The sequence below is a fragment of the Strix uralensis genome, chromosome 25, assembly GCF_047716275.1.
Source record: "Strix uralensis isolate ZFMK-TIS-50842 chromosome 25, bStrUra1, whole genome shotgun sequence".
In the NCBI taxonomy this organism is placed as follows: Eukaryota; Metazoa; Chordata; class Aves; order Strigiformes; family Strigidae; genus Strix; species Strix uralensis.
In genome coordinates, this window is record NC_133996.1 from 1,199,838 (window position 1) to 1,224,030 (window position 24,193).

The window sequence follows — 24,193 nt, forward strand, 5'->3', positions numbered from 1 at the left end:
CTGGGACATGGCACCGTGTATCAACCCACCTCACAGGCTGATAGGGGCTGCTCTGTGCCGACCACCACAAACACCGGGTGACCTAGAATAGAATCATAGAGTCGTTTAGGTTGGGAACGACCCTTAAGATCATTGAGTCCAACCTCAGGCTGGGCTCGCCTTGGTCCCCACACTTGTGGAATCAGGGCATGCCTCACCCACAGCAGCTATTGCACCCACTCCCACCACAGCAGAGAGGGTGCTCACACTCCCCACGCTGGACAGGAACCCCTGGGCAAAAATCTCAACTGCGGAGGGTCTGGGGATCCCGCAGACCCGGGGGGTGCTCAGAATCACAGAATCATCTCAGTTGGAAAAGCCCTTGAAGCTCCTCCAGTCCAACCATGAACCTCACCCTGACCGTTCCCAACTCCACCAGATCCCTCAGCGCTGGGTCAACCCGACTCTTCAACCCCTCCAGGGATGGGGACTCCCCCCCTGCCCTGGGCAGCCCATTCCAACGCCCAACAACCCCTTCTGCAAAGAAATCCTTCCTAAGAGCCAGTCTGACCCTGCCCTGGTACAGCTTGAGGCCATTCCCTCTTGGCCTGGCGCTGGTTCCTTGGCTCAAGAGACTCATCCCCCATCTCGTGCTGTAACCTTCCCCAGGCAGGGAACGCCTGGTGTAATTAAGCATTGTGATTAGGGGGGAGGAGTAACTTGGGCACATTAGCTGCAATCACCTGTAACCCATCCACTGTGAATACACACATGCTGCTTCTCCAATGCACACAACACCCACCAAAATGTCAATAAGCTTTTCGGAAGCAAAACCCTCCAAGTACTTGGGTCAGGGAGCAGTATTTTTAATTTCTTAAATCACTGGAATATGCCCTTTGTATAGTCAGAGAATTCCTCTTGCTGCAGAGGTTGTCACATCACCCGTACAGATGGGATAATACTTGTAACAAAGATTAAAGAGCACAAATCATGACAGAAGAACAGCCAGAAAGGCTGCAGATCTGAGGAACACAGCGACAGTCACCAAAGTGAGAAGCGAAGTTTTCCAAACCGCAGGAACCTAAGTGCAAGGAAAATGCATGACAGAGAAATGAAAGTAGGAGAAAATAGGAGATAAACATCTTGAGGCAGCATTAAGTAGTATCACAAAACCAAGAGATTGAGTGATTTATTTTGTAAGACTGTACTTCCGTGTAAGCAATTGCATTTGTCATAGGCAAGTCGGGTGTTTAAGGCATACATAGAACTTACTGCTCCACAGCAAAAGATCTGTGAGAGCATTTCCTATGATTCACAGCCAGGTGAAACTGAGCAAAGGGAAAGAGGAAAATGTGTGCCACACAGCAGGAGCAGTGCCCTGACCGAGAAATGGGTTGGTTTGTCCAAGAGTCAAGAGAAATCCCTTCCTATAAGAAGCCACCCAATATGCTGAAGGCAAAACACTAGTCTACTGAAGATCAAGGCAAAAAACTTCTTCTGGACCTAACCGGGCCAGGGTTTCCCTCGATCCTCTCCCCCATTTGCTCAGGTGTATTCCTCTTCCTGCAGGAACCGGCTGCCTGGGTTGGAAAAGAGCACAGAAGTGATTGTAAAGAAAGCTTTCCTTGATATTTTGAGTTCCTTCCAGTTCTGCTTCCCTAGTATACAAACAGCAGCTGTGGGCACCCAGTCTGAAGGGAGGCCAGATCCTCCTCCTCCTCCTCCTCCTGACAGGGCCGTGATTTGTGGAAACAAACTCTACAATTCAAATAGAGTTATAAAGCAAGTGTGTTTACACTGGTGCCGGGGTGAAAGGGGATCTCTCCACAAAGCTTGCACCCCAACAGCACATTTTACCAGAAACTATTATAGAGTGTGGCTATACATATCCATTGGATTACATAACACAAATATCCACATGCATGAGTAAGGCTGGGTTAGTTCTAGAGGCTGGGGTCAGCAGTTTATGATCTCTTTGCATTGCCTCCTGGTGGGTGTCTCCGGGGGTCTGTTGGAGGAAGGCTCACAGCCCTCCTCACCTTGTACTTCTCCTCGGAGCATGCACAGATTGTCTTGGCCAGTTTCTTGAACAACAAGAGTGTTTTCAGCCAGTTTACTCATTCTATCTTATCTAAAAGTACCAGTGTATCAATTTCTACCGTCCATATGTGGCTGTCTATTAATTACAAAGACTAAACTAGCTAGAGCACATCTGCTTTCCAAGGACAAGAAACATATTTTTGTCAAACAGTAATTCTTGGTAAGTTTCCAGAGAAAACTGCTTTGTTTTGATGAACACAGTACCAGTAGCCCTTGGTAAGCTTCCACAGGACAGTCAGGGCAAGCAGAATTGCAGAATTGTCTCAGTTGGAAAAGACCTTGAAGCTCCTCCAGTCCAACCATGAACCTCACACTGACCGTTCCCAACTCCACCAGATCCCTCAGCGCTGGGTCAACCCGACTCTTCAACCCCTCCAGGGATGGGGACTCCCCCCCTGCCCTGGGCAGCCCATTCCAACGCCCAACAACCCCTTCTGCAAAGAAATCCTTCCTAAGAGCCAGTCTGACCCTGCCCTGGCGCAGCTTGAGGCCATTCCCTCTTGGCCTGGTGCTGGTTCCTTGGCTCAAGACTCCTCCCCCCTCTCTGCACCCTCCTTTCAGGGAGTTGCAGAGGGCCATGAGGTCTCCCCTCAGCCTCCTCTTCTCCAGACTAAACCCCCCCAGTTCCCCCACGATTATTAAGCAATATTCAGAAATCATTATAAGCTGCTATAAGTAAGTTGCAAAGTAGGCGATCATTTCCTTGTAGCAGCCAAACCTCCGCAGGTTTGCTCTTGAACCGCCCTCAGGAGCCGGCACAAGCCTCCCAGGCCCAGGTTTGCAGGGCCGCAGATCACCCCCCAGCTTTCCACGGAGCTGCTCCCCCCGCACCCAGCGGCGCCGGAGACCCCCCGCTCCCTCAGGGGTGCACAGGGTGACAGCCACCCGCTGGCACCGGGTTCCTCCCGCACCCCGCCGCCCGGGGAGGCCGCGCGGAGGGCGAGGGGCGGGGGGAGCCCCCGGCGGGCGCTGAGGCGGGGCGGGGCGCTGAGGCGCGGCAGCCTCCGCCCCCTCCTACCGCGCCTGCGCGGCGGGGAGCTGCGCCTGCGCCTCCCGCCCCGCCGGCCGGCAGCAGCGCGGCGCGCGCCCCGGCCCCCCGCCCGCCACGCACCGTCCGCGCGCGCCCCGCGGGCTCCGGTGAGGGGCCGCGGCGGGCGGGACCGGGCGGGCGGGCGCGGGGCGGCGGCGGGACCACGCGGAGCGGGGGGGGGGCGGGAAACGAGTGACTCGGCGGGGCCGCGGCTGCGGCGGGAATTTCTGGCGGGGAGGAGCGGGGGGAGCGGCCCTCAGCGACGGGCGGGAATGGCGCGGGGGGGGGTGGCTGACAGGAATGGCGGGGTCCGGCGTAACTCCAGGCAGCGGGTCTGTCCCCGCCTGCCCGGGGCAGAGCCCTGGCTGAGGCGGTGTCGGTGTCAGGCAGCGAGGCAGATGAAGTACATCCTGGTCACGGGCGGGGTGATCTCGGGCATCGGCAAGGGGATCATCGCCAGCAGCATCGGCACCATCCTCAAGTCCTGCGGGCTGCATGTCACCTCCATCAAGATCGACCCCTACATCAACATCGACGCCGGCACCTTCTCCCCGTACGAGCACGGTGAGTGGCCCCGCGGGCCGGGCCGGCAGCCGGGGGCTGGCTCCTCCGGTGAGTCCTGGGGCTGCCTTTGCCTGGAAGGAGCCATCTCCTCTGCGTGGCGGAAGAGTTGTGGCTGGGAAGGTTTAGTCTAGATATTACGAAGGATTTCTTTGCAGAAGGGGTTGTTGGGCGTTGGAATGGGCTGCCCAGGGCAGGGGGGGAGTCCCCATCCCTGGAGGGGTTGAAGAGTCGGGTTGACCCAGCGCTGAGGGATCTGGTGGAGTTGGGAACGGTCAGTGTGAGGTTCATGGTTGGACTGGAGGAGCTTCAAGGGCTTTTCCAACCGAGACAATTCTGTGATTCTGGTCCTGCCTGTGGGACCCGTGGGATGAGCCCGTCGGTGGCTCCGGACTGACTGGTGGGGCTGATCGTGCCGCCAGCGAACAGCAGAGATGTGCTGTCTGGTCTTTTATCGCTGCTGCCTGGTTGAGGGATTCAGTCCTCCTTGTAGTAGTCCTGTATGTTATATAAGGCTTTTAGTTTTATTAGCTGCTCGGCTTGCTGTAGCAATCAAAGAAGGTGTTTCCTTATGCTGAATTCTTCCAGCTGTCCCAGGCTAAACCAAGAAATTGCTGATGTGGGCCGTTTCCCCTTGACGTGTGTGCTTGTGCCTTTTTCTGTGTGCCACAGGGGAGGTGTTTGTGCTAGATGATGGAGGGGAGGTGGACCTGGACCTTGGTAACTATGAGCGCTTCCTCGATATCCGACTCACCAAAGACAACAATCTGACCACTGGGAAGATCTACCAATATGTCATCAACAAGGAGAGGAAGGGAGATTATCTTGGAAAAACTGTCCAAGGTGATGTGAAGCTGCTTTTCTGATGTTTAGAAATATATTCTGTATTTCTGTCCTGGCTGGGTGCTTTTGCATTTCATCTCAACTTGAGCTCTTTGTTATATGCTGTCCTTGCGATGTTTTTTGTTTGTTTTTTTAAAAGGGGAAGTAGAAGATGCACTGGTGCGGGTATACCGGTGTGTGCCGTGCTGAATCAGGTTACCTGTAAACCCCTCAAAACTTTCAGTGCTCAGCAACATACTGCTTGTTGTTTGGACTGTATACTGGACTTGGATCCAGTTGTCGTAACATAGCCAATACTGAGTGTGAACAGACTTGAGACTAATACACTTGTGGGTTGTTTGTTAGCTGCTTAAAATGGTTATTGCTTTTGATAACTGTCGTGTCATTAGAAAACCCAAAGGATCTTTGGGGATCGGATCAGTCCCTTCCCTTTTTAAGCATCCTCCACAGCTGGTTTGGATAAGGACTTTTACAGACAGTTTAAAACAGTAACTCTCTCTGCTTAGAGCAAAGAACTGTTTGTACTTGAATCTCCCAGCTTAAAGGAAACATTGCTTACATGTGTTTAAATTGAGGCAGGATTAAATTTCCTGCCAAGGCACTTCTCTTGAAAATCACAGCCAAGAATAATCACTTCAAAAATGCATATTTCTTTAAAGACACAAATCTATGCTGAAGTCATATGGGAAGAAGCACTGGCTAGTTGCAATAATTTGTTCTGTAATGAGTAAGAGGGAGAAATGTGCGTGGGTTGTGCTTTAACCCTTGCCTGGGTTTCTTTTTCAGTTGTTCCCCACATCACCGATGCCATACAAGAATGGGTGATGAGGCAGTCACGAATTCCTGTAGATGAAGATGGCATTGAACCCCAAGTTTGTGTGATTGAGGTTTGTAGCTCTTACAAGAAGCAAAACTATATATTTTTGTTTTTATGGAGTAGATGAACTATATGTGTATTTTGCATAGTAAATTTTTTTACAGTAATGTTCAACTTTGCATGTTGTTGAGTTGATTAAAAATCCCCGTTGTCAGCTTCACTTATTCGGTCTGATCTCTTGAGTGCTCTGTGTCTGAATCTGCATGTAGAAAGACTTAGTTCTTGGACAGTTATATTTTTGAGATGCTTTTCTCTCTAGTGTAATGTGAATTAGCCTACAGAATGAATTTTAGCTCTTGTAACTTTATAAGCCAAAGTCTGAGTTAATCATGCTGTGCCCTCTTCTTCCTTAGTGGGTAGAGGGGTGGTGGGTAAATCACCCTCTGGAAACAGTTGTCTTTCCTCCTTAGTAAAGGGAGCCCTGGAGGGACTAGTTCAAGCACAGACCTAGAAAAGGGAATGGCCCAAGTTAGTGGTGACAAACCCCGTGCGGTTCCCTCTGTGTTGTACGGGACGTCCTGCTGCCAGAGGAGAGGGAGCAGGGCGAAGGCTCTGAGGCTGCTGAGCTGGCTGGCGGGATGTGCTAACACAGGAGAGAGGGAGCTTGTCAGCGTGCCCGGGTCAGGGTGACTTGGGGCTCTCTCTGCAGCTCGAGTGCCAGTTCCTGTTCCAGGACTCACCAGCCTGGATCCTGAAGTCCCTAGGAGGCACTATCTGCCAATGCACGGGAGAAAGTCAGTGCTTCAGAGAATGCCTTGTCTCTGTTCCTGCCTGTCTCCAGAACCACGCTATGTAGTTACTAAAACTTAACAGAAATTTTGCTTCTCAGTGCCACCTAATGTTCATAAATTATAATTTTAACATCTAATTCTTTTCCCTGAAGAGAGAATAGAGGTAATGCTAATGTTCCTGCAGAGGTGCTGCCAATACGAGAAGATGTTTTTCCTGTGTCTTTTTGCCCTTTGGGGAAATCAAAGTAAAGTAATCGTTAGGGTAGAATGGAGGCTGCAGAAGTATTACATACACCTGGCAAATCCTGGTGCTTTTCATGATGCTGCTTTAGGTGATTGTTTTTGCATCATTTTTAGCGCCGCTTTAGGTGATCGGAGGGAGGTGGTGGGGAGATGCTTTAGTGTCCTTCCATGTATGTTTTAAAATGCTTTATCATACAAATTCAGTAGGTGATGTTTGGTACTAACTTTAATTCAAAATGTCTTTGCCTCTCCTAGCTCGGTGGGACGGTAGGCGATATTGAAAGCATGCCTTTCATTGAGGCTTTCCGGCAGTTCCAGTTCAAAGCCAAAAGAGAGAATTTTTGTAACATTCATGTCAGTCTAGTTCCCCAGGTAAGGACCCCAAAGTGTTTTGGTGGTCAGATGCTTCCCCAATCCAAAACTTGCCTTCTAAATATGTGTTTCTGAAATGCTTGTCTGTAGGCACAGTTATATTTGTATTTCTGCATACAGAAACTTCTGGAAGAATTGCAGAGAATATATAGTTAAGTATTTAAAAAGGTTCACAAGAAGTGAACAGAAACTTTTCAAAGTGTGTGAATGTGTAATAAATAGGAGTTGCAGCAAATACAGTTTTACATCTTTAACTGCTGTTTTTCTCTATGGAATTGTCTCCCAGCTTTTGCAGGTAAACTTGCTTTCTAGAGCTGAAAACTTTCAATTTCCCTTCATTTGCATAGCCTTTCATTTCTGCAGAGCTAACATCAAATTCAGTGATACAGCCAGACTTCACAGCCATTTGGACTTGTTAATAAGCTCATGTTCCAAGCTCTTCCTGGAGTTCTTTACTATTTCTGTTGCTGTATGCTTCCCCCCTGCTCCCCCCCGCAACCCCAAGATTTACATTAGCTGTAGTTCATGAAATAGGTTGGGTTACTTTTGTAATTTCCAAACATAATACTGTGTTTTGAAACCTAATCTGTTGTGTTTTTTTCCCCTAAACAATATTTTTAATGTGTGTTTTGATCTTTATCAGTAATTTTGTAGACTCACATCTGACTACTATGTCAGCCATAACAATCTGGGTGGCAGTTGCCCTTGGTTCAGAGATTCAGCTAAGAACAGGTATTATGAAGCAGTGCTATGATAAGAATCAGTTAATTAGGAATCACAAAGAAAAACAAAATATCCTTATGTGCCAAGTAGATGGGGTGAACTCCCCAGCTAATATCAAAAGCATATTTTATGCCATATAATGCCTCATTTGTATTATCTGCTCTGGTTTTGGAGACAATTTACAGTCTTAACCAACCAAAAAAATCTCTACTGCAGGAGTCATTGCTGAAAAAATTCTTCCATGGTTGTGTTAACAGTACTGGAGAGTATGAGTGTTCCATGTCTTGGAACTGGGTTTGACAGCAACTTGATAGTTACTGGAGCACAGATCAATCTTTTTTCTCTTCTTCTCTCTCTCTCTTTCTTTCACCTTCTGTCCAGGGCAGGTGATTTACAGAGAAAAAATTAGAAATACAAAATACTAGGTATTTGGAGGGAGCAGTGGATCAAAACCTTAGGATCTCTGCTCTCTCCTTCCCTCACTGTAAAGCATACTTACTTACTGTACAGACTTGAACTCTGGTTTCTGCTGGTTGCTTTCAGTCTTTGAGATTAAAATGGTAGTGTACAGGGGTATTTAAAGTTCATGTGAATTGTCTAAGAACTGGGTCAAAGTTTTTGCAAGATGAATAGGGTGGAGAGTCGCTATTAGCCTGATGAATCATTGTTACATATCATCATAACTGATATACCGACTTCTGCTCTTCTCTGACCAGCCAAGCTCTACAGGAGAGCAGAAGACTAAACCCACCCAAAACAGTGTTCGTGAACTCAGAGGTCTTGGTCTCTCACCAGATCTGGTAAGTTTTGCTGCATGGCTTTGAATTTAAAAATGCAGTACTGGCATGTTGCAACTATATCTTAGTCTAAATAATGCTTAGGTTGAGACCTCTTGTGTATTGGTAATAAACAAGTAAAAATAAATGAGTTGGGGTTTTTTCCCAAGTCACGGAGACTGCAGAAAGCCAGCTTTTCTAGAGGTTTGTTACGTGAATGACTGAGTACTTCTGGTTTGCTTCACAAACTTGATGTTGCTGTTCTGTTAGATTGTTTGCAGGTGCTCCACTCCACTGGATACCTCAGTAAAAGAAAAGATTTCCATGTTCTGTCATGTTGAACCAGAACAGGTAAAGATCGCTGTCTGCACTTCCTTGCAATAAATATTCTAGCTGTTTGTCAAATGCCTAGTGGAGTTTTATCTGAGTGTAGCGTTTTTGTGTTCTAGCTCTGTCTCTTGTTAGCTGCATAATTCATTTGCTGCTTTGTCTTACCTACATTCCTTACACATGTAACCATTGCAAAAATAGTCCTTTTATGCCAGCACCCTGGTTTTCTTATAAGGTAGTTGGTGTAGGCTTAGAGAATTCTATGGAATCCAAGGTATTTTCTGAATAGCTGTTTTTGACCTTCGTTACCCTTCCACATTCCTTCTGTGAATACAGAAGAATGAGATTTTTCACTATTTAGAGGCCAAAGAGTAGTTGCCCAACATTAGGTTTAAAGGATACATGAATGTATTTTGTACACTGCTCTTTTCACAATGTTATTCTTCTGCCCGAGACTTCATGAGGAGAGATTGCTCGGAAAAGTTGAAATCCTATTCGAGAGAAGCATTGCTTCACTTGAATGTTATGTGTTATGCAAAAATTCCATGTTAGCATCATTCGTTTCACACTGAGACTACTCTGCATAGCATAGTCTGAGGTGGACCTTGGAAAATGATCAACCAGTCTGTAGGCTAAATATTAGCAATTTCCAATCCAGCTGGACCTTGAAAAATTTTGTCTTTTTGTGAAAGACTGAGTATCGCTTCACAATTCCAGGCTCTGTCAAGTCATTTTTATTAATTTCCTATACAATGAGATCAAACTGAGTCTTGCAGTTTCAAGTATGACATTCAGAATTAGCTGGCAATAATATTTATGTGTCAGCAGTACAATATCTACGTCTTGCTGTCCAGGAATTGAAAGTAAGTTGGCTCTTGTCAGTCACTTTCCAGGAAGTTTAATGCCATTTTACGTAGTTGTTTCTCTGACTGCAGTTGCACTTTAATTGAGAAGTGCGTGCTATTGACTATAAAGGAGGAAAACTTGCAGCCTAGCTGGTTTTACTGGTGCAGTGTTGAACTCTGCTTTCATTTGAGTCAGGAGAAACGAGGATTTAAAAATAGTTGTGCCAGTATGTTTTTGATCCTTAAAGTACAGTCTCATTCCTGATGGACAGGTGACAGTTGTCCAGAGCCATCTTTGCTTTTCTGAGGAAGCCCATTTCAGTGAACTAGAACTGTTGACAGAGATATTCTCCATTAACCTAAGAATTATTTGCTCATAGTTGTTTAATTCTGGGTTTGAAGGATACCCTGTGAAATTTATTGCTATACTGACATCTCCGATTTCCCTGGGCTTTAATCAAATTGGAAGCCCTGGTTAAGAATGGCAGCGGTGGGAAATGGGGAAGCTGGGTTTGTGGGCAGTGTAACTGGTTTCGATGAGGATTATCAAGAAGGCTGTATCACAGGACAAGTCTCTTTGAAGTGTTCTTTGAACTTTGCTGTGCGCTCACATAACTTGCGTCGCAGCTGACTTTCTTACTGCTAGGTTATCATGTTAGAGCCCTTCCCTGGGGGCTCCAGTGAGGTAGTACCTGGGAAGTGTTGAAGGATGACCTTTTCAAGTATGTGCAAACTAGTATTAAGCTATTCATATGTTGTTGTTATTCACCAGATGTTATTTCCTGGAAGTTTAGGTGGTCATAGGGTTGTCTGCTGGAGATAGAAGCTCTCTGAATATCTGACTAAAAATAATTGCACAGGCACGCTGTTTTAATGACATTCATATTGTATGAACAGGTCATCTGTGTTCATGATGTCTCTTCTATCTACCGGGTTCCTCTGTTGTTAGAGGAGCAGGGAGTTGTTGACTACTTCAGACACAGGCTTGACCTTCCCATTGAGAGGCAGCCCAGGAGGATGCTCATGAAATGGAAGGAAATGGCTGACAGGTGAGCTGCACTGCTGGCCGTAGGTTAAGACTCCAGAGTAGTTTCTTGGTCATTGGTTATGAGGTGACAAGTGTTACTTCATGTTCCTCGTGTTCTTACACGCTCAAAATTTTTTCTTCTTTTTTACTATAAAAATGCATTTTCTTCCTAGATGTTTAACTGTTTGAAAAAAAATAAATCCTCCAACATGAGAATCACAGAATGGTTTGGGTTGGAAGGGACCTTTAAAGCTCATCTAGTCCAACCCCCTGCAATGAGCAGGGACATCTTCAACTAGATCAGGTTGCTCAGAGCCCCATCCAACCTGACCTTGAATGTTTCCAGGGATGGAGCATCTACCACCTCTCTGGGCAACCTGTGCCAGTGTTTCACCACCTTCATCATAAAAAATTTCTTCCTTGTATCTAGTCTAAATCTACCCTTTTTCAGTTTAAAACTATTACCCCTTGTCCTATTGCTTCAGGCCCTACTAAAAAGTTTGTCTCTGTCTTATAAGTCCCCTTTAAGTATTGAAAGGCCGCAATAAGGTCTCCCTGGAGCCTTCTCTTCAGGCTGAACAACCCCAACTCTCTCAGCCTTTCTTCATGAAATCCTGTAAGATAATGTTACTCAGTTCCTTGTGTTGGTAGTGTACTGTCTATGTCAAAACCAGTTTGAAGTAATTAAAAGGTGGACAGCTCTGCCCTCCCTTTTCTTACAAAAAAACCCGGTGACATTACAAAGTGTTGAAATCCTTTTGTAGACATATGTAGGAGTAATCAGGAGTGTCAATAAAAAATGTACCTTTTGAGTATGCTTTTGAGCAAGTGGAACAACTGTTTTGTAACTCTTCTGTCTGAGACTCCTAGGACACGATGGTTTTTTTCTTGTGGGGAAATAGTGAATTAAGTTTTTTTCAGTTGGTGTTCGAGTCCTTTCTGCAGCCTTAAATATATTTGTCCTTGTAAGAAATTAATTTTCAAGATCTAGATATTTCCCTTTAATTTTTATGCCTGACACAAGCCACCACTGTCAATAGGATTTCCTTTTGATGGGGAAAGCCCTCAGTAACCAGCTTAGTTGAAGGTATTTGGCAATTCTGAAATAAATTTTAAACAATCTCGTAGCTGTAGCCAAGAATGCTGCGTAAATCCTACGCTGCCAGGTGCTGGGGATTGAAAGTGTAGGCAGTACAGTCTTAGGACTGTAGAGTCCTTTCTGTATTTCTAGCTGCTGAAGTGAACTCAGTCAGAAGCAGCGTGGGAAGATGCTGTACAGTGTAAACATATGCAGAGTTGTACTTTGATCCTCTCTCCTAATAGAGAGAGTCTATTAGGAGACTCCCTGCAGGCTTTGAATCTAATACAGCTTCCTGAAAAGACAGTTTGGATCTACTCAAAATGGCTTCTCAACATAAGGAGAGATGAGTTAATTTATACATGACTTTCTGAAACTGTTTGTCATTGTTTTTTTTTTCTTTTAATTTTGCTTTGATGTTTTTAAGTCATAATTATTATAAAAGGTCATCTGCTTCAAAGTCATCATCTCTCTAGTTGGACTTTCAAGATCCCAACTGCTTGTTACTTGAAAAGCTGAGCAGAATGAAAGTGATTCTTGCCCCCGTTTCCTGTTAATGATGAAGCAACCCTTGTGTTTTGATTTTGTGTAGGTATGACCGTCTCCTTGAAACATGTTCCATAGCGCTTGTTGGCAAATACACCAAGTTTTCAGATTCCTACGCGTCTGTCATTAAAGCACTGGAGCATTCTGCACTGGCTATCAACCACAAACTTGACATTAAGGTAGTGCTGGGGGTGGGGGTGTGTGGGGAAAAAAAAAATAATCCCCCCCTTACTTCTTCCACCTACAGTGCTACCCATTTTAATTAAGTTTTTCACAAACCCACAGACAGTGAGGGAGAGTTGATTCAGCCAGTGAACTTTAAAATTGTCCTTGGATTACAGTATGAAAACATCTGTTGTGAGGCATAAAACAGCTTCAGAGCAAACCAGCCGTTCATCCTGTAAGATACACAAGGTGTCTGTGTAATTGATGGGAACTCTTCAGTGCTTAGTGTTGCGTGCTGAACTGTGATAGAGCAGTGGATGCGTTTGAGGAGGGCACTGTGTGCTTTAATTTCTCCGACAGTTGCTGAAAGTGATCCTTTATTTAGGGTTGTTGCTGTTAACCTCGTGGTACTCACAGGTTTCACGATGCTTCTGCCGCAGGCTTTGTTAAGGTTTGAATGCTGGTATGGCTGCAGAGGTGCTTTTAAGGGTCTTGGCTGTAGCTAGATCTCTGAAGAGGTGAAATACGTATCTGTTTTCAGAAATTTTACTTTTGTTTAAATATACATTTTAAATGTCCAGTGGTTTCATGATGCCAGCGAGTCATGGAGCGAGGTGCTTGCTTTGTAACAGCACTGTTCTATGTTTGGGTTATCTTTCAACTTACAAAAGCACTAGAGGAGAAAAGAAGGAAAACAAGTAGGGCTGGTGAAGAGTAAACGGTGCGTGTGCATCTGTGGGCAGCTCCCGTCACAGCTGCGTTGGTGTGGTTCAGAAGGGGAGTGATGGGCTCTGCGAGCCTTGTGTGTGGACATCTTACGTTGGCTTAAAGAGCTGTTTAGCAGTATTCCAACCTTTAAAAAAAAAAAAAAGAGACAAAAGTCTTTTTGTTCAAAAGGGTTAGCAGACTGCCAGAACATTCAGAAGTTCAGAGATACTGGAATCCTGAAGATGAGAAACTGGAAAATTTGCAGGTTTTTTTCCATTTGTAGCATTGGTCATAACATCCTTTAATTACAACAGCCTGTGTTTCACCATATCCTATTTATTCTTCAGTCCCTTTTGAAGATGAAATGACGTATATTTGATGAGATAGCGATTCAGTTTTTTTTCTTGCTGTGTGGTTGTTTCTGTCTGCATAGCCATGTGTTCCCATCTCGCTGTGCTCCATTAAGACTTTACATTTAATGAGTCTGGGTCGTACGGACTTAAACGAACATCACAGCAGAGCTGCAGAGAGGGGAATGTAGAAAAAACATGGCTTCTGTTTGTGCAACGGTAGTAGGATAGTGGGGGAAAGGAGTTTTGCTGACTAGCAGCCAGGAAGTCAGCCCAGAAAAAGCAAGTATCCAGTAGGAAGCAAATCCAGAGCTAACCAGGAGGAATGATGATATCTTAATTTAATGAGAATTAAGGAGACCCTGTACACTCTTGCTGCAGTATCTCATCACCCTTTTTTGGATTTCTTCCCAGTATATTGACTCTGCTGACTTGGAGCCAGATACTCTACAGGAAGAACCTGTCCGATACCATGAAGCATGGCAGAAGCTGTGTGGTGCTGAGTAAGACTCTTAGACTCTGGCCATTTCTTTGGAGCTTGTCTGATAAACTTGCTGCTATTGACACTTTTGGAGTTAAGAGTCTCACTGGAGACTCTTTCTTGTACCAGCACACTCTGACATTGCCCCAGATACTTCTAAATGAAATTTAGGCTAAGAGGTGAAATGGAGAATTGTTAAATAAGTGAGGGAGTTTGTGAAAGGCAGCAGCTGGGAAGGTGATCGTGCAGATGAGGATGTGCACAGGCTTAGTGGGGAAACAGGGTGAGAGGCGATAAGGGGAAAGGATAGGTACTGGCAAAGGCTGTTAAAGCCAAAGCGAGAGGACGGAAGGTGTAAACGTGGTATAAAGTTCTTCAGGAAGAATGTGTGAGAAGGGAAGAAGCATTAGGATGCAGAGGAGTGCTGAGAGTTAGCCCAAGAAAACAGAACCAGTGGGGCTGGCTCGCCCTCAGAGAGGCAGGCGCTGGGTGGTACCAGGAGAATGAAGAACCTCCTGCAGAATTTGGTGTCTTTGTGCCTGTGGCTGGGGCAACCTGGCACTGCGGCCAGCGGCTTCCCCAGCACGGGCCAGGCTGGGTGAGGTGTTTGCAGACATGCTTGGTGCAGAGCAGGTGAGTCACACAACATGAACTGTTCTAGTATTGTAACCTGCATTGTATCTGGGATTTCTCGGGAAGGTAAAACTTGCATTTATAAAATGTTTGCCTGAAAGTTCTGTGACTTTTTATGTGGCGGCTCACGTGAAGTCATATGGAAACTGCACTGCAGACAGGCCTTGCATGTGGGGGCTTTAAAACCCTTTTCAGGAGTGAGGTCTTGCAAGTCTAGATTATGGGATTTTATGGGAGAGAGGTGGCACGTGGTTGGGGGCATCCCGGTGAGCCCCATGTGACTGGGATCTTTTCATCCTCATGCAGCGGAGTTCTGGTTCCTGGTGGATTTGGTGTTCGAGGGACAGAAGGCAAAATTCAAGCAATTTCCTGGGCAAGAAAACAGAAAAAACCCTTTTTAGGTGAGAAACATGTTTCATGCATAAGAAGGAGGAGGTTGAATGTGGCAAGAAGTAAGCTCTGTGGCAAGAGCTTTACTGATTTTCATTAGTATCTAGAATGTACAATTTTGAAGATAACTTGTTGAGGAAGGCCAACTGGGTAATACAGCCGTCCTCTGGAGTTAGCTGTGGGTGTGACGATGAGGAATCTCTGTAATGAGGGGGTGGGAGTCTCAGAGGAGGCTGTGGTGATCTTGGCACAAAGAAATATGTGACTGCATTTAATGGACATAGTGAGAGACTAGAAACGTGTGAGCAGAGTGGATAGGGAAGGGAGGGGTGGAGTAAAACTTCTCAGAACTACTTGGTACAGCATGAACAGACCCTTAAATCCAAGTCAAAGGTCTGTCTCATCCAGGTTTTCCTCTGACTCCGGACTGCTCTGTGAAGGTGTGTTGCTTTGCAACACGGGCGCAGTGGTCCTTGTCCTGACTTGATCTGTGTTCTGCCTTCTGCAGGAGTTTGTTTGGGAATGCAGTTAGCAGTTGTGGAGTTTGCACGCAGTGTTCTTGGTTGGCAAGGTAATTGTACAAAACCCTTCCTGGGTTTTGGTTATTTCTTTGATTGCTTGAGTAATACCTGTAATTTTTAATTTTTCATTGGTAGGTAGATTTAATTTTTTTTTTTCTAGGCTGCAAAATTCCCCATCTTCTTTGCTAATTCAAAGGAAAAAGACAATTTCCTTATCCTATTCAAATAATAATCAGTGGAGTAAGGCAGGCTTATAATGACAGAAAACCTTCTATTGCTTAGAGTGAGGTTCAGCTCCTGAATAAAACACCTCTGTGGAGTTGTGCCTGTGTGTGCTGGACATCCTAAACTCCCATTACAGCCAGCGGGAGCCAAGACCAAAAAGCATTTCAGCTGACCAGGCGGTTGCACCTACTTCACTGGATTGAATTGCTTTCTGGGCTCCACTGCTTGAATTCACCAGGTCCCTGTTGTCCAAACGCCCTTTACAGAGTGCTAAATTTAGTTTCTCACTAGTAGTGAGGGGAAAATGTGTTTCTCAGAGTACTTCTGCTCCCTTCCCCCTCCTTTGCTTTATTTAAAATATTCTAAGCTGTTGAAGGTGTGCTTTTCCTGAATGACCCTCACTTTCATCACCGACTGCACTAGCCGGTTGCTCTAAAGTTGCAATCTCCAGGCAGCCACAGAAATTTGCATCAAGCAGTGCTGGCAGAGCCCTGTTCCTGCTGTCGGGGTGAGCTGGCAGCTCCGTGCCGCTGAGTGGCTCAGCACGGGTGAGGTTGCTGCTTGCCAGAAGCACGGGGATGAGACGCAGCTGTACCTGGGGGAGGTCCTGGAAATGCACGTTGTGGCTTGAGGCACTTTGTGTTTTAATTGATGAACGTTACATTGCAGATGCTAACTCGACAGAATTTGATCCCAAAACTGCTCATCCAGTGGTGAGTTTATGGTGACTTGCTTGTAATATCCTTACTGTGCTAGTCTTCTCTGCACATACGTGTTGGTACGGTTAAGAGCTTGGATTATAATGTCTTGTGGCTTTTAAGTCTGTTTTCCATCATCTAGTAATCTGAAAAGAAAAAGTCTTTGCCTAGTTAAGTGTATGGCAGTCGCTGCTTCATAGAATATTGCAGTGCTTACTATAGGTGAAACACTGATGCATTTTTTTTTTTTTACTTTTAATTACACTTTTTCGTAAAACAAGGTGTTTTCTAAGAGGTAAAAGGTTCTTAAAGGGCAGTTTGAAAGCTAACTGATTTCACAGAGTACATGTTAAAGATTTGGTGATGCCCGTATTCCGCTGCATAATTGTTTAATTATGATCTCAGAAATTAACATGAATTCCTTGAAACATTTGTGGATTTTTGAAGCTGTCCTTAGACTGCAGGCTCTACGTCCTCGTCCAGGGTCTACCATAACGATTGGCTTCTGCTATAATTTAAAACGCTACTCAAAAGGAAGAAGTTTTTAGAAAAACAGCTTACGATGTTATTTATCAAAGTGATTCTGACGTGGGGGTTTTGTTTCTGTAAACCTGCTTGTTTGTTTGTTTAACAGTTCAGTAAATATCACAGTATTAGTGCACGGGATCTGCGTAGGCTTTGACTGAGACCATTTCCAATGCCAAAGCTTCCTGAATACCTGCAAACCTGCCATAAGTTGTGTACAGCCTTTACTAGAATAACTCTGCTAACTCCTCTAGTTCTGTTGGTCTGCCTTGTCAAGACAATGTTCCTTGGGCTGGTTTGCCTGTTTTCTGTATGGATGTTGGCTTTTTCCCCTCATTAATGTTTCAGACTCTGCCTGGGACTCCCTCAGTCTCACCTTCCTCTCTGAATGCTTTCTGCAGGTCATAGACATGCCGGAACATAATCCTGGGCAAATGGGTGGGACCATGAGGCTTGGCAAGAGAAGGACACTCTTCCAAACCAAGAATTCAATCATGAGTAAGGCATTTCTTACCTCTTTTGGAAGTGTTTCCTGGGAGTGATGTGCATGTGTGGTGCATATGGGGAAGTGAGACCTGGGAATGTTAAAGCATCCTTGAATGGTGGGTGTTTGCAGACTTTGTTCTAGCAGTGAAATGGAGAACAATGCATTTGGTCTCTTCTGGAAGGGGCAGATTCATATCAACCTGTTAAAACTTGGCATCGTGTGAACTGTTTGGCATTTGCTCTAAGAAGTGTCTTCCTTTTGGTGTAGGGAAGCTGTACGGGGATCATGATTTCTTGGAAGAGAGACATAGACACAGATTTGAGGTAAAAATGCTGTTGTAGGTATTGAGCTTTTCTATGTAATCCAAACACAAGAGATCGTGAGTTTTCTTGCTTCTGGTCTTCTAGGTCAATCCAGAATTGAAAAAGTGTTTTGAAGAGCAGGGTTTGAAGTTTGTAGGCCAGGATGAGGAGGGAGAGCGAATGGAAGTGGTTGAGTTGGAAGGTGAGTACTTAGCAGGTAGTTTGTGGGTGTAGGTATTTACAAAGGAAAGTGTGTGGAGGGTAACCAAGCAGGCTTTTGTGGGGGACCAGTCCAGGCTCTCTCAGAATGATTCCATCCATAAAATTACACTAGAAAAAGAATCCCCTGTGCCTGTCCATTTAGGGACAAAAGGCAGGATAGAAATGACACTTCTTCCCCATCATCAGGGCTTCAACATGATCAGCACTTTCAACTGCAGTTTTGCCACAGGCTTAAGAGACTTGACATAAATATTTTCTGTTTCTTCCTCTTAGAGCATCCTTTCTTCGTTGGTGTTCAGTATCACCCTGAATTCCTCTCCAGACCAATTAAGCCATCTCCCCCATACTTCGGCCTCCTCTTGGCATCTGCAGGAAGACTCACGCACTATCTACAGAAGGGCTGCAGGCTCTCACCCAGGTAGGTTGGAGGAAGACAGCAGTCAGAACTTTCACAGGGCAGTGCTTCTTCCTACGGGATAAACTGGAGAATCCTCTTGGCTCAAAGGTTCTGCGGGGTAACTAGGGGGTATTTGCAGCACCTCCTCTTTCCACGTTTTCTTTGATCACGTTTTAAGATTGGCTGTAGTGCCATAGAACTGTCCTGCAGTGAGCTCCTGACTGCAGGGACAGTAACTGCACTCTGGTGGTGTCACTCAGAGGTGTTTGGGGAAACCACAGCTGGGCCTGCTCTTCTAGGTGATTGGAGATTTTCCCCACATTCCTCGTACAAGTCCTAGGTACAGGTTGGTCCTTAAAAAACATGTTCCAGTTGCTGGTTTAAAGAATGAGCCCTGGTGGTTGTAGCTTCTTTTTTTTTTTTTTCCTGCTGACTTAAGCTTTCTTTTGTCTCAGTTAACAAAGCAACTCATGTTTTGGGTAGACTTAATGGTGCATTTACTTTCTTCTGCTGCTCCCTAATGCCCTGCAGTTCTGCTCAGCAGTCGTGGCAATATGCAACAAATAAACATCACTTTGGTAGTGACCCATTTTTCTCCTTATAGAGGAGAATGCAGAGGATTTGCTTGTGTAGCTGAAGTGCTAACACACACTAAACAAAAGACCTCAAGCTAAATGTAAAAGAGAAATAGCACTGACTATATTAAACTAAAGTGATGCAAAAAGGAAAGTATTGGCCTTTCTGGGTCGAGCTGCAATGCAGCTGCACCAGAGGAGTTCCTGTGTCGATGTCTGGAGAGCGGCTGTCAGTTGTGCTTTGACTGATCTGCTCTGAAGGGAGTTTGTGTGAAGATGCCTCATTTCAGAGCTTCCAAGGGTTGAGACATATTTTAATTTCCTGCTTTTGCATATTTGAGTTTGAAATAGCTTCTCAGAGCAGAGGAGCTGAAGTTTCCTCTGCACTGCAGCATCCTAAGTTAGTGTTATCTGCTCTTGGAGTATTTTTAAATACCATGTTCCAGTATTTAAAGGGTGGCTGTAAAGAGAATGAAGACTGCCTTTTTTACAAGGAGTCATGTGGAAAAGATGGGTCATGGGTACAAGTTACTCCTGGGGAGATTCCAGTTGGACATGAGAGGACAGTTTTGCATAATGAGACCAGTCAGCCACTGGAATAAATCCCCAGGGAAGTGGTGGATTCCCCAACATTGGGCACTGCTAAGATTCAGCTGGACAGGGTGCTGGGCCATCTTGTCTAGACCGTGCTTATGCCAAGAAAGGTTGGACCAGATGATCCTTGAGGTCCCTTCCAACCTGGGATTCTGTGGTTCTGTGATTGTGGTCACAAATCGTTTCACGGTTAGTGTATAATCTGAAAATACTAGTGGCAGTTACAGCCCAGCCTGTACTCCCCTTTTATTCCTGTGCCCTTGTAGCTCTCACCATGTTTTCAGGTAAGTCTCATCTTTGCACCCTGGGGGGTTTTGCCCGTGACACCAAACGAGGGGGAACGGGTTCTGCACTAGAGGATGGGACCACTGTTGGGAGGGACCTGGACTGGAGGAGTGGGCCCTCAGGAACCTGATGAGGCTTAACAAGGACGAATGCAGTAAGACAGGCTGGGGAGCAGCTGTGCTGGGGAGGTCTTGCTGAAGAGCAAACCGAAGTGTGTGCTGGCAGCAGAGGAAGGACCAGCAGCATCCTGGGCTGTAGGAGTAAGGTCACTGCCAGTAGATGGAGAGGAGTGATTGTGTCTCTTTACTGGGCATTTGTTAGATCACATCTAGACTGTTCTGGGCAGTTTGGGGTCACTAGTACAAATTGGAGGGCTGCTAAGAAGGTCAGGGGGTTGGAGTGCTTGCCCAGTGAGTGGAGGCCGAAGGAGCCGGGCTTGTTCAGCCTGGAGAAGGGACGACTTGATGGGGACCTAAGAGCAGCCCACCAGCACCTACAAAAACATTATCAAGGAGATGAAAACAGGATCTTTGCAGAAGTGCATGGTGGGAACATGAGACACAATGGACATAAATTGAAATGAGTGGTTCCGGCTGGATATAAGGAAAATCTCCTTCACCAGTAGATCAGTCACGCACTGGTGCAGGTCTCTGTCCGTGGAGGATTTCAGAATGCGGCTGGATGAAGCCCTGAGCAGCCGTGTCTGATCTGGTGGCTGTGCCTGTGGTGTAACTGGCCTGAGGTCCCTTCGATCAGAATCATTCTGTGATCTGAAAAAGCTGTTTAACAGATTAAAGGCAATCGGCTGGGAAGCTGAAGCAGAATGGCTTATGGGTGGTTAACCAGTCTCCTATTTCCTGCTTAATGAATTCCAGTTAGAATAACTTTGCCTTATAAAATGACTATTATATGTATAATCATTTTAATTCACAAATCTTAAAATTGGAGATGACTCAGCCCTGTTTCCAAAGGGACAGCTTCACTAGGAATTCTGTGTGCTCTGCTTTTCAACTTCAGCCAGCAGTACTTGCTACCAAACCCCCCTAATTGCTGATGCAAATCCCGGTCTATAAAGCACTTGTGCTCTGTAAAACAAAATCTTTCTCAATTCTGCAGGGACACCTACAGCGATAGAAGTGGCAGCAGCTCACCTGACTTGGAGATAACAGAGCTGAAGTTTCCATCAGTAAATCATGACTGATTCCTGGTAACTTTTAATGACCTCAACTTCTTTCCTTATGGAAAAAATTCCTTGCCCAGTCTTTCCTCCTGGCATCTGAATGTTTCACATCAGTTGGTAGAAAAGTGCTGGTGCTCACACACGTGTTCCAGCTGTGCTGGGGGATGCAGAATACCTCGTGTCTGTGTAACAGATGGGGGTGGGTGTTTCCTTAGCAAATTGACACATAATAAAGTATAAAAATACATGTGGGAGTTTGAGATTAAATTTAAATAAAGAAACAAAGCACAAATGTAGCACACGTTCCTGAACATGGAGGCAAAGCTGAGCAAGGGGTTACTGGATTTAGAAAGTTTATTATTTTGGGAACAATCTCTCACCTTTGCCAAAGAACACTTTTGAAATACCAGTTCTCCCTCATCTCTTGAGACAGCAAGATTCTCTGTCAAATGGTAATAGCTGCTGCAGATGTTACGTGGATGTGAAAACTGGATGTACATAATCCAGTCTTGGAGGGGGGCACTAAAACCTCGCATTCACCAGCAAAAAGTTAGACTTAATTTTTACATGTGTTCTCCCTTTGTGTGGTAGGTGATTATGGATGTAACACTTTTTCCCACTGCTCTGGCTGGTTGCTGGGGTGTTTTTGGAGAAGTTAAGCAGCATCTGTGCACATGCGTGTCGAGTGAGAGCAGGGGTTTATTGCTAAATGCCAGGGGACCACAATGTCCAACTCTTCCCACCTCCCCCTTTCCTTCGCGTAGCAGACGCTTCCCAAGTTAACTGTAGAGTGAGGAGGAGGGTTAGCCCGAGCCTAGCACAGGAGTGCTTCCCATCCCTGGTCGTGGGACGGGGCCTTTGTGGTGCTGAAGGGAGCTGGGGTCGCTGGGGTGGGGCCCTTCCATGGCTGATACAGTAGCAAACTGAAAGCTGAAGAATCCTCTCTAACTTCTTATCCTGAAGAGACTCTGAGCCTTTGGCTGGCTGTCAGCATCCCCCGTGCTCCCTGATGTGACAAGGCTGGTGCCACGCTGACACCCAGAGCCTCGGGGGCTGTCCCTGAATGAAGAAATCGCAGGGAAGGTGACAGTGGCACGGCAGCGTGTGCCCTGTCTGCCGGTACACCGCTCAGCTCAACTCTCCTGACAGCTACATCATGGCGAAGATTTTCCTTTGGTACCGGCCGAGGGCAGTGCATGAAGTTAATTCTTAGTTTAACAGTGCTCACGGCCTACGTTTCATTTAAACGTTGACTTTTAAAAGGAGCTTGCTGTCTTAGGGGTGTAATACACTGGTCTTAATGTTGCCACAGTCCCCCTATAAACCTGACACCTTTTCTCCTGGGGAGAGGAGTGCTGTCAGGTCCCAAGTGTGTGTTTGTCTGGAGTGATGCATGTGGGGCTCAGACTTCAGTGTGCTGTGCAGTTCCAGCCTGTTCTCTTCGCTGTCAGTAATTCCTGCTCCTTTTCTTTCTTTCTCCAGATGTGTCTTCGCTGAAGAGAAGAGTCTTCATTAGATTTTCCAGGCATTCTTACAGCAATAGCTTGAACACTGTCAGCTTTGGGCTTTCTTAAGTTATGGTTTTATAATTTTCATTACGAAATCCTGTCCCTTTATTTCCTCAGATCTGTCCTTTATTTTCTGCATAGATTCTGTATTTCTGGAGGAGAGCTCATCGCAGCACATGCCCCTCTAGACTTTCTTCACTTAGCACCATCTTGGAGATAAAAAGCAGGTTGGGGTATGGGACTTGCTGTGCTGGGGAGAATGCAGCTGCCCGTGTCCGGCCCAGTGCCGGCCCACGCTGGCAGCAGTTGGTATCCTGGACGCTGACAGTCGAGGGGCTTCCTCCCGCCTTGGCTCCTTCAGCAGGGAATTGCAACTGGGGAAATTACGTGGATCACACTAGAGTTTGGGGGCTTGCTCAGTTCTTGAGCCGTGCTGTGCTGCAGAGGATGAGTCTGTTCAGCTTTATGCAGTCTTTTTCTTTTTTTTGGGGGGGGGGGTATGTTTTGTTCTTTTTTGGTTTTTTTCAGTAGTATTTAAAAATGTCTGGCACTGGTACTCCTGGTGCATTCATTGCCGGCAATGAACTTTTAACCAGGAAAGTCTTCCTGGAATAGAGTTAATCTGGAACATGATCAGCTCTAACTGTGATATGTCACGCTGCAGGGATGCAATGAACTTGGATCATGTGAAAAAAAAAACAAAAAACAAAAAACCAAACTGTCAGGAAAGCCCATTGTTGCCTGAAATGAGGCGTAACTGTTAGCCCTTTCCATGCCAGTGTCTGCTGGTGCTGCTTCTTGGGCTGGGAAGTTTCAACTCCTTGCATCAAGGGGGAGGTACAGAAAAGAAAGTGAACTACTTTCAGATGCTGCCTTGAACAGCTCCCGTTGTGCTTCGCCTTGGACCGGGCGGGTCGCGGTGCTGTCGCGTTGGTGGAAGCGGAGCCTTCCTTCCGTTGCCTTGTCCCACGGCGGAGCCGCTGTCCCCCAACACCCAAGTGCTGTTTCCTGGGGGGGGCTTCGCTGTTTGCCCACAGTGTTCCTCAGTTTCCTCCGTGGCTCTGCGCTGGCCCGCGCTCGGCTTTGCAGTTCTGGGGTGGGAAATGCACTCGCCTTTTTTTTTTTTTTCCCCCCCCCCCCGCCTCTTGCTGCAGTGGAAGCAACAGAGTTTTTGGTCTTTGGTAATTTAGAGGAAAGGAAGAAAGTGTCTCGGTTGTCTGAAGTGTTGTATGTTCAGAACTCTTCAGTTCATTAAAGTTTGGAGAAAGCTGTATGTCTCGAGCCTGGCTGAGTACTAACTCCCGTCTCATCCGATGCAAAACTTAAACACTGTCCTGTCTCTTCTTAAATCATCTTTTCCACAGCCCCTCTTGCTTTATTCCTCAATTATTTTAAACATACACTGTAAAGCTGCTTTTAGCCCGGAACGCTTTGAGCATTCTTCCTGTGTGCCAATTCTAACAGTTCTGCAAAAAGGGTAACGGCGTGGGGCTGCTCTGACCTGAACAACCCCTGCCCAGGACGGGGCTGGTCCTCCAGCACCCTGAGATCACTCCTTATCTGTAGCACAATTTTGTTTTCTTTCTCCTGAAATGTTTTTGTTTTGGCCAAAACTGTGCAACTGACTTGGTCATTAAATGCTTATTTGGAATAAAATGAGTCACTAGCCAAGAGCTTGCTCTATTACTTCCGTAGCTCAGAGGGAGGAAGAGGACTGAAGTCTGATTTTAAATTAATCCAGTGTAAGCTAGAAAAAAATTTTTAGCTGTATTTGCAGTGGGTTTTAGACACCTATTTCCAAAGTCCGGCTGAAATTCCGGGGCTTTCCCCTGGCAGTGGGGGAACCTGGGACTGAGCCTACGGCCTCTGCAGGGCAGGAGAGTCCC

General features: G+C 46.0%; 1 protein-coding gene across 2 annotated transcripts; it reads left to right on the forward strand.

Moving 5' to 3' along the window:
* The first annotated feature begins 3,131 nt into the window (after nucleotides 1-3,131).
* CTPS1 (CTP synthase 1) lies at nucleotides 3,132-23,978 on the forward strand. Of its 2 annotated transcripts, none has more exons than XM_074894718.1 (19): nucleotides 3,132-3,216; nucleotides 3,496-3,673; nucleotides 4,343-4,513; nucleotides 5,300-5,400; nucleotides 6,620-6,736; nucleotides 8,176-8,259; nucleotides 8,506-8,586; nucleotides 10,308-10,459; nucleotides 12,108-12,240; nucleotides 13,699-13,787; nucleotides 14,705-14,799; nucleotides 15,297-15,359; nucleotides 16,204-16,247; nucleotides 17,159-17,255; nucleotides 17,512-17,567; nucleotides 17,652-17,748; nucleotides 18,042-18,186; nucleotides 20,736-20,826; nucleotides 22,282-23,978. In XM_074894718.1, the coding sequence occupies exons 2-18, from the start codon at nucleotides 3,508-3,510 to the stop codon at nucleotides 20,818-20,820; spliced, it is 1,776 nt and encodes a 591-aa protein (XP_074750819.1). In that variant the 5' UTR covers nucleotides 3,132-3,216; nucleotides 3,496-3,507; the 3' UTR covers nucleotides 20,821-20,826; nucleotides 22,282-23,978. The 2 variants fall into 2 exon arrangements, with proteins under 2 accessions (XP_074750819.1, XP_074750820.1); XM_074894719.1 differs by having other exon boundaries at nucleotides 3,162-3,216; nucleotides 3,500-3,673.
* The last annotated feature ends 215 nt before the right edge of the window (nucleotides 23,979-24,193 follow it).

Excerpts from the sequence above, each read along its gene's own strand:
- CTPS1 (XM_074894718.1), top strand. The coding sequence starts at position 3,508 with ATGAAGTACATCCTGGTCACGGGCGGGGTGATCTCGGGCATCGGCAAG. Across the intron at positions 17,256-17,511 it reads AACCAAGAATTCAATCATGA|GGAAGCTGTACGGGGATCAT; the intron begins GTAAGGCATTTC and ends CTTTTGGTGTAG. Across the intron at positions 18,187-20,735 it reads GGCTGCAGGCTCTCACCCAG|GGACACCTACAGCGATAGAA; the intron begins GTAGGTTGGAGG and ends TCAATTCTGCAG.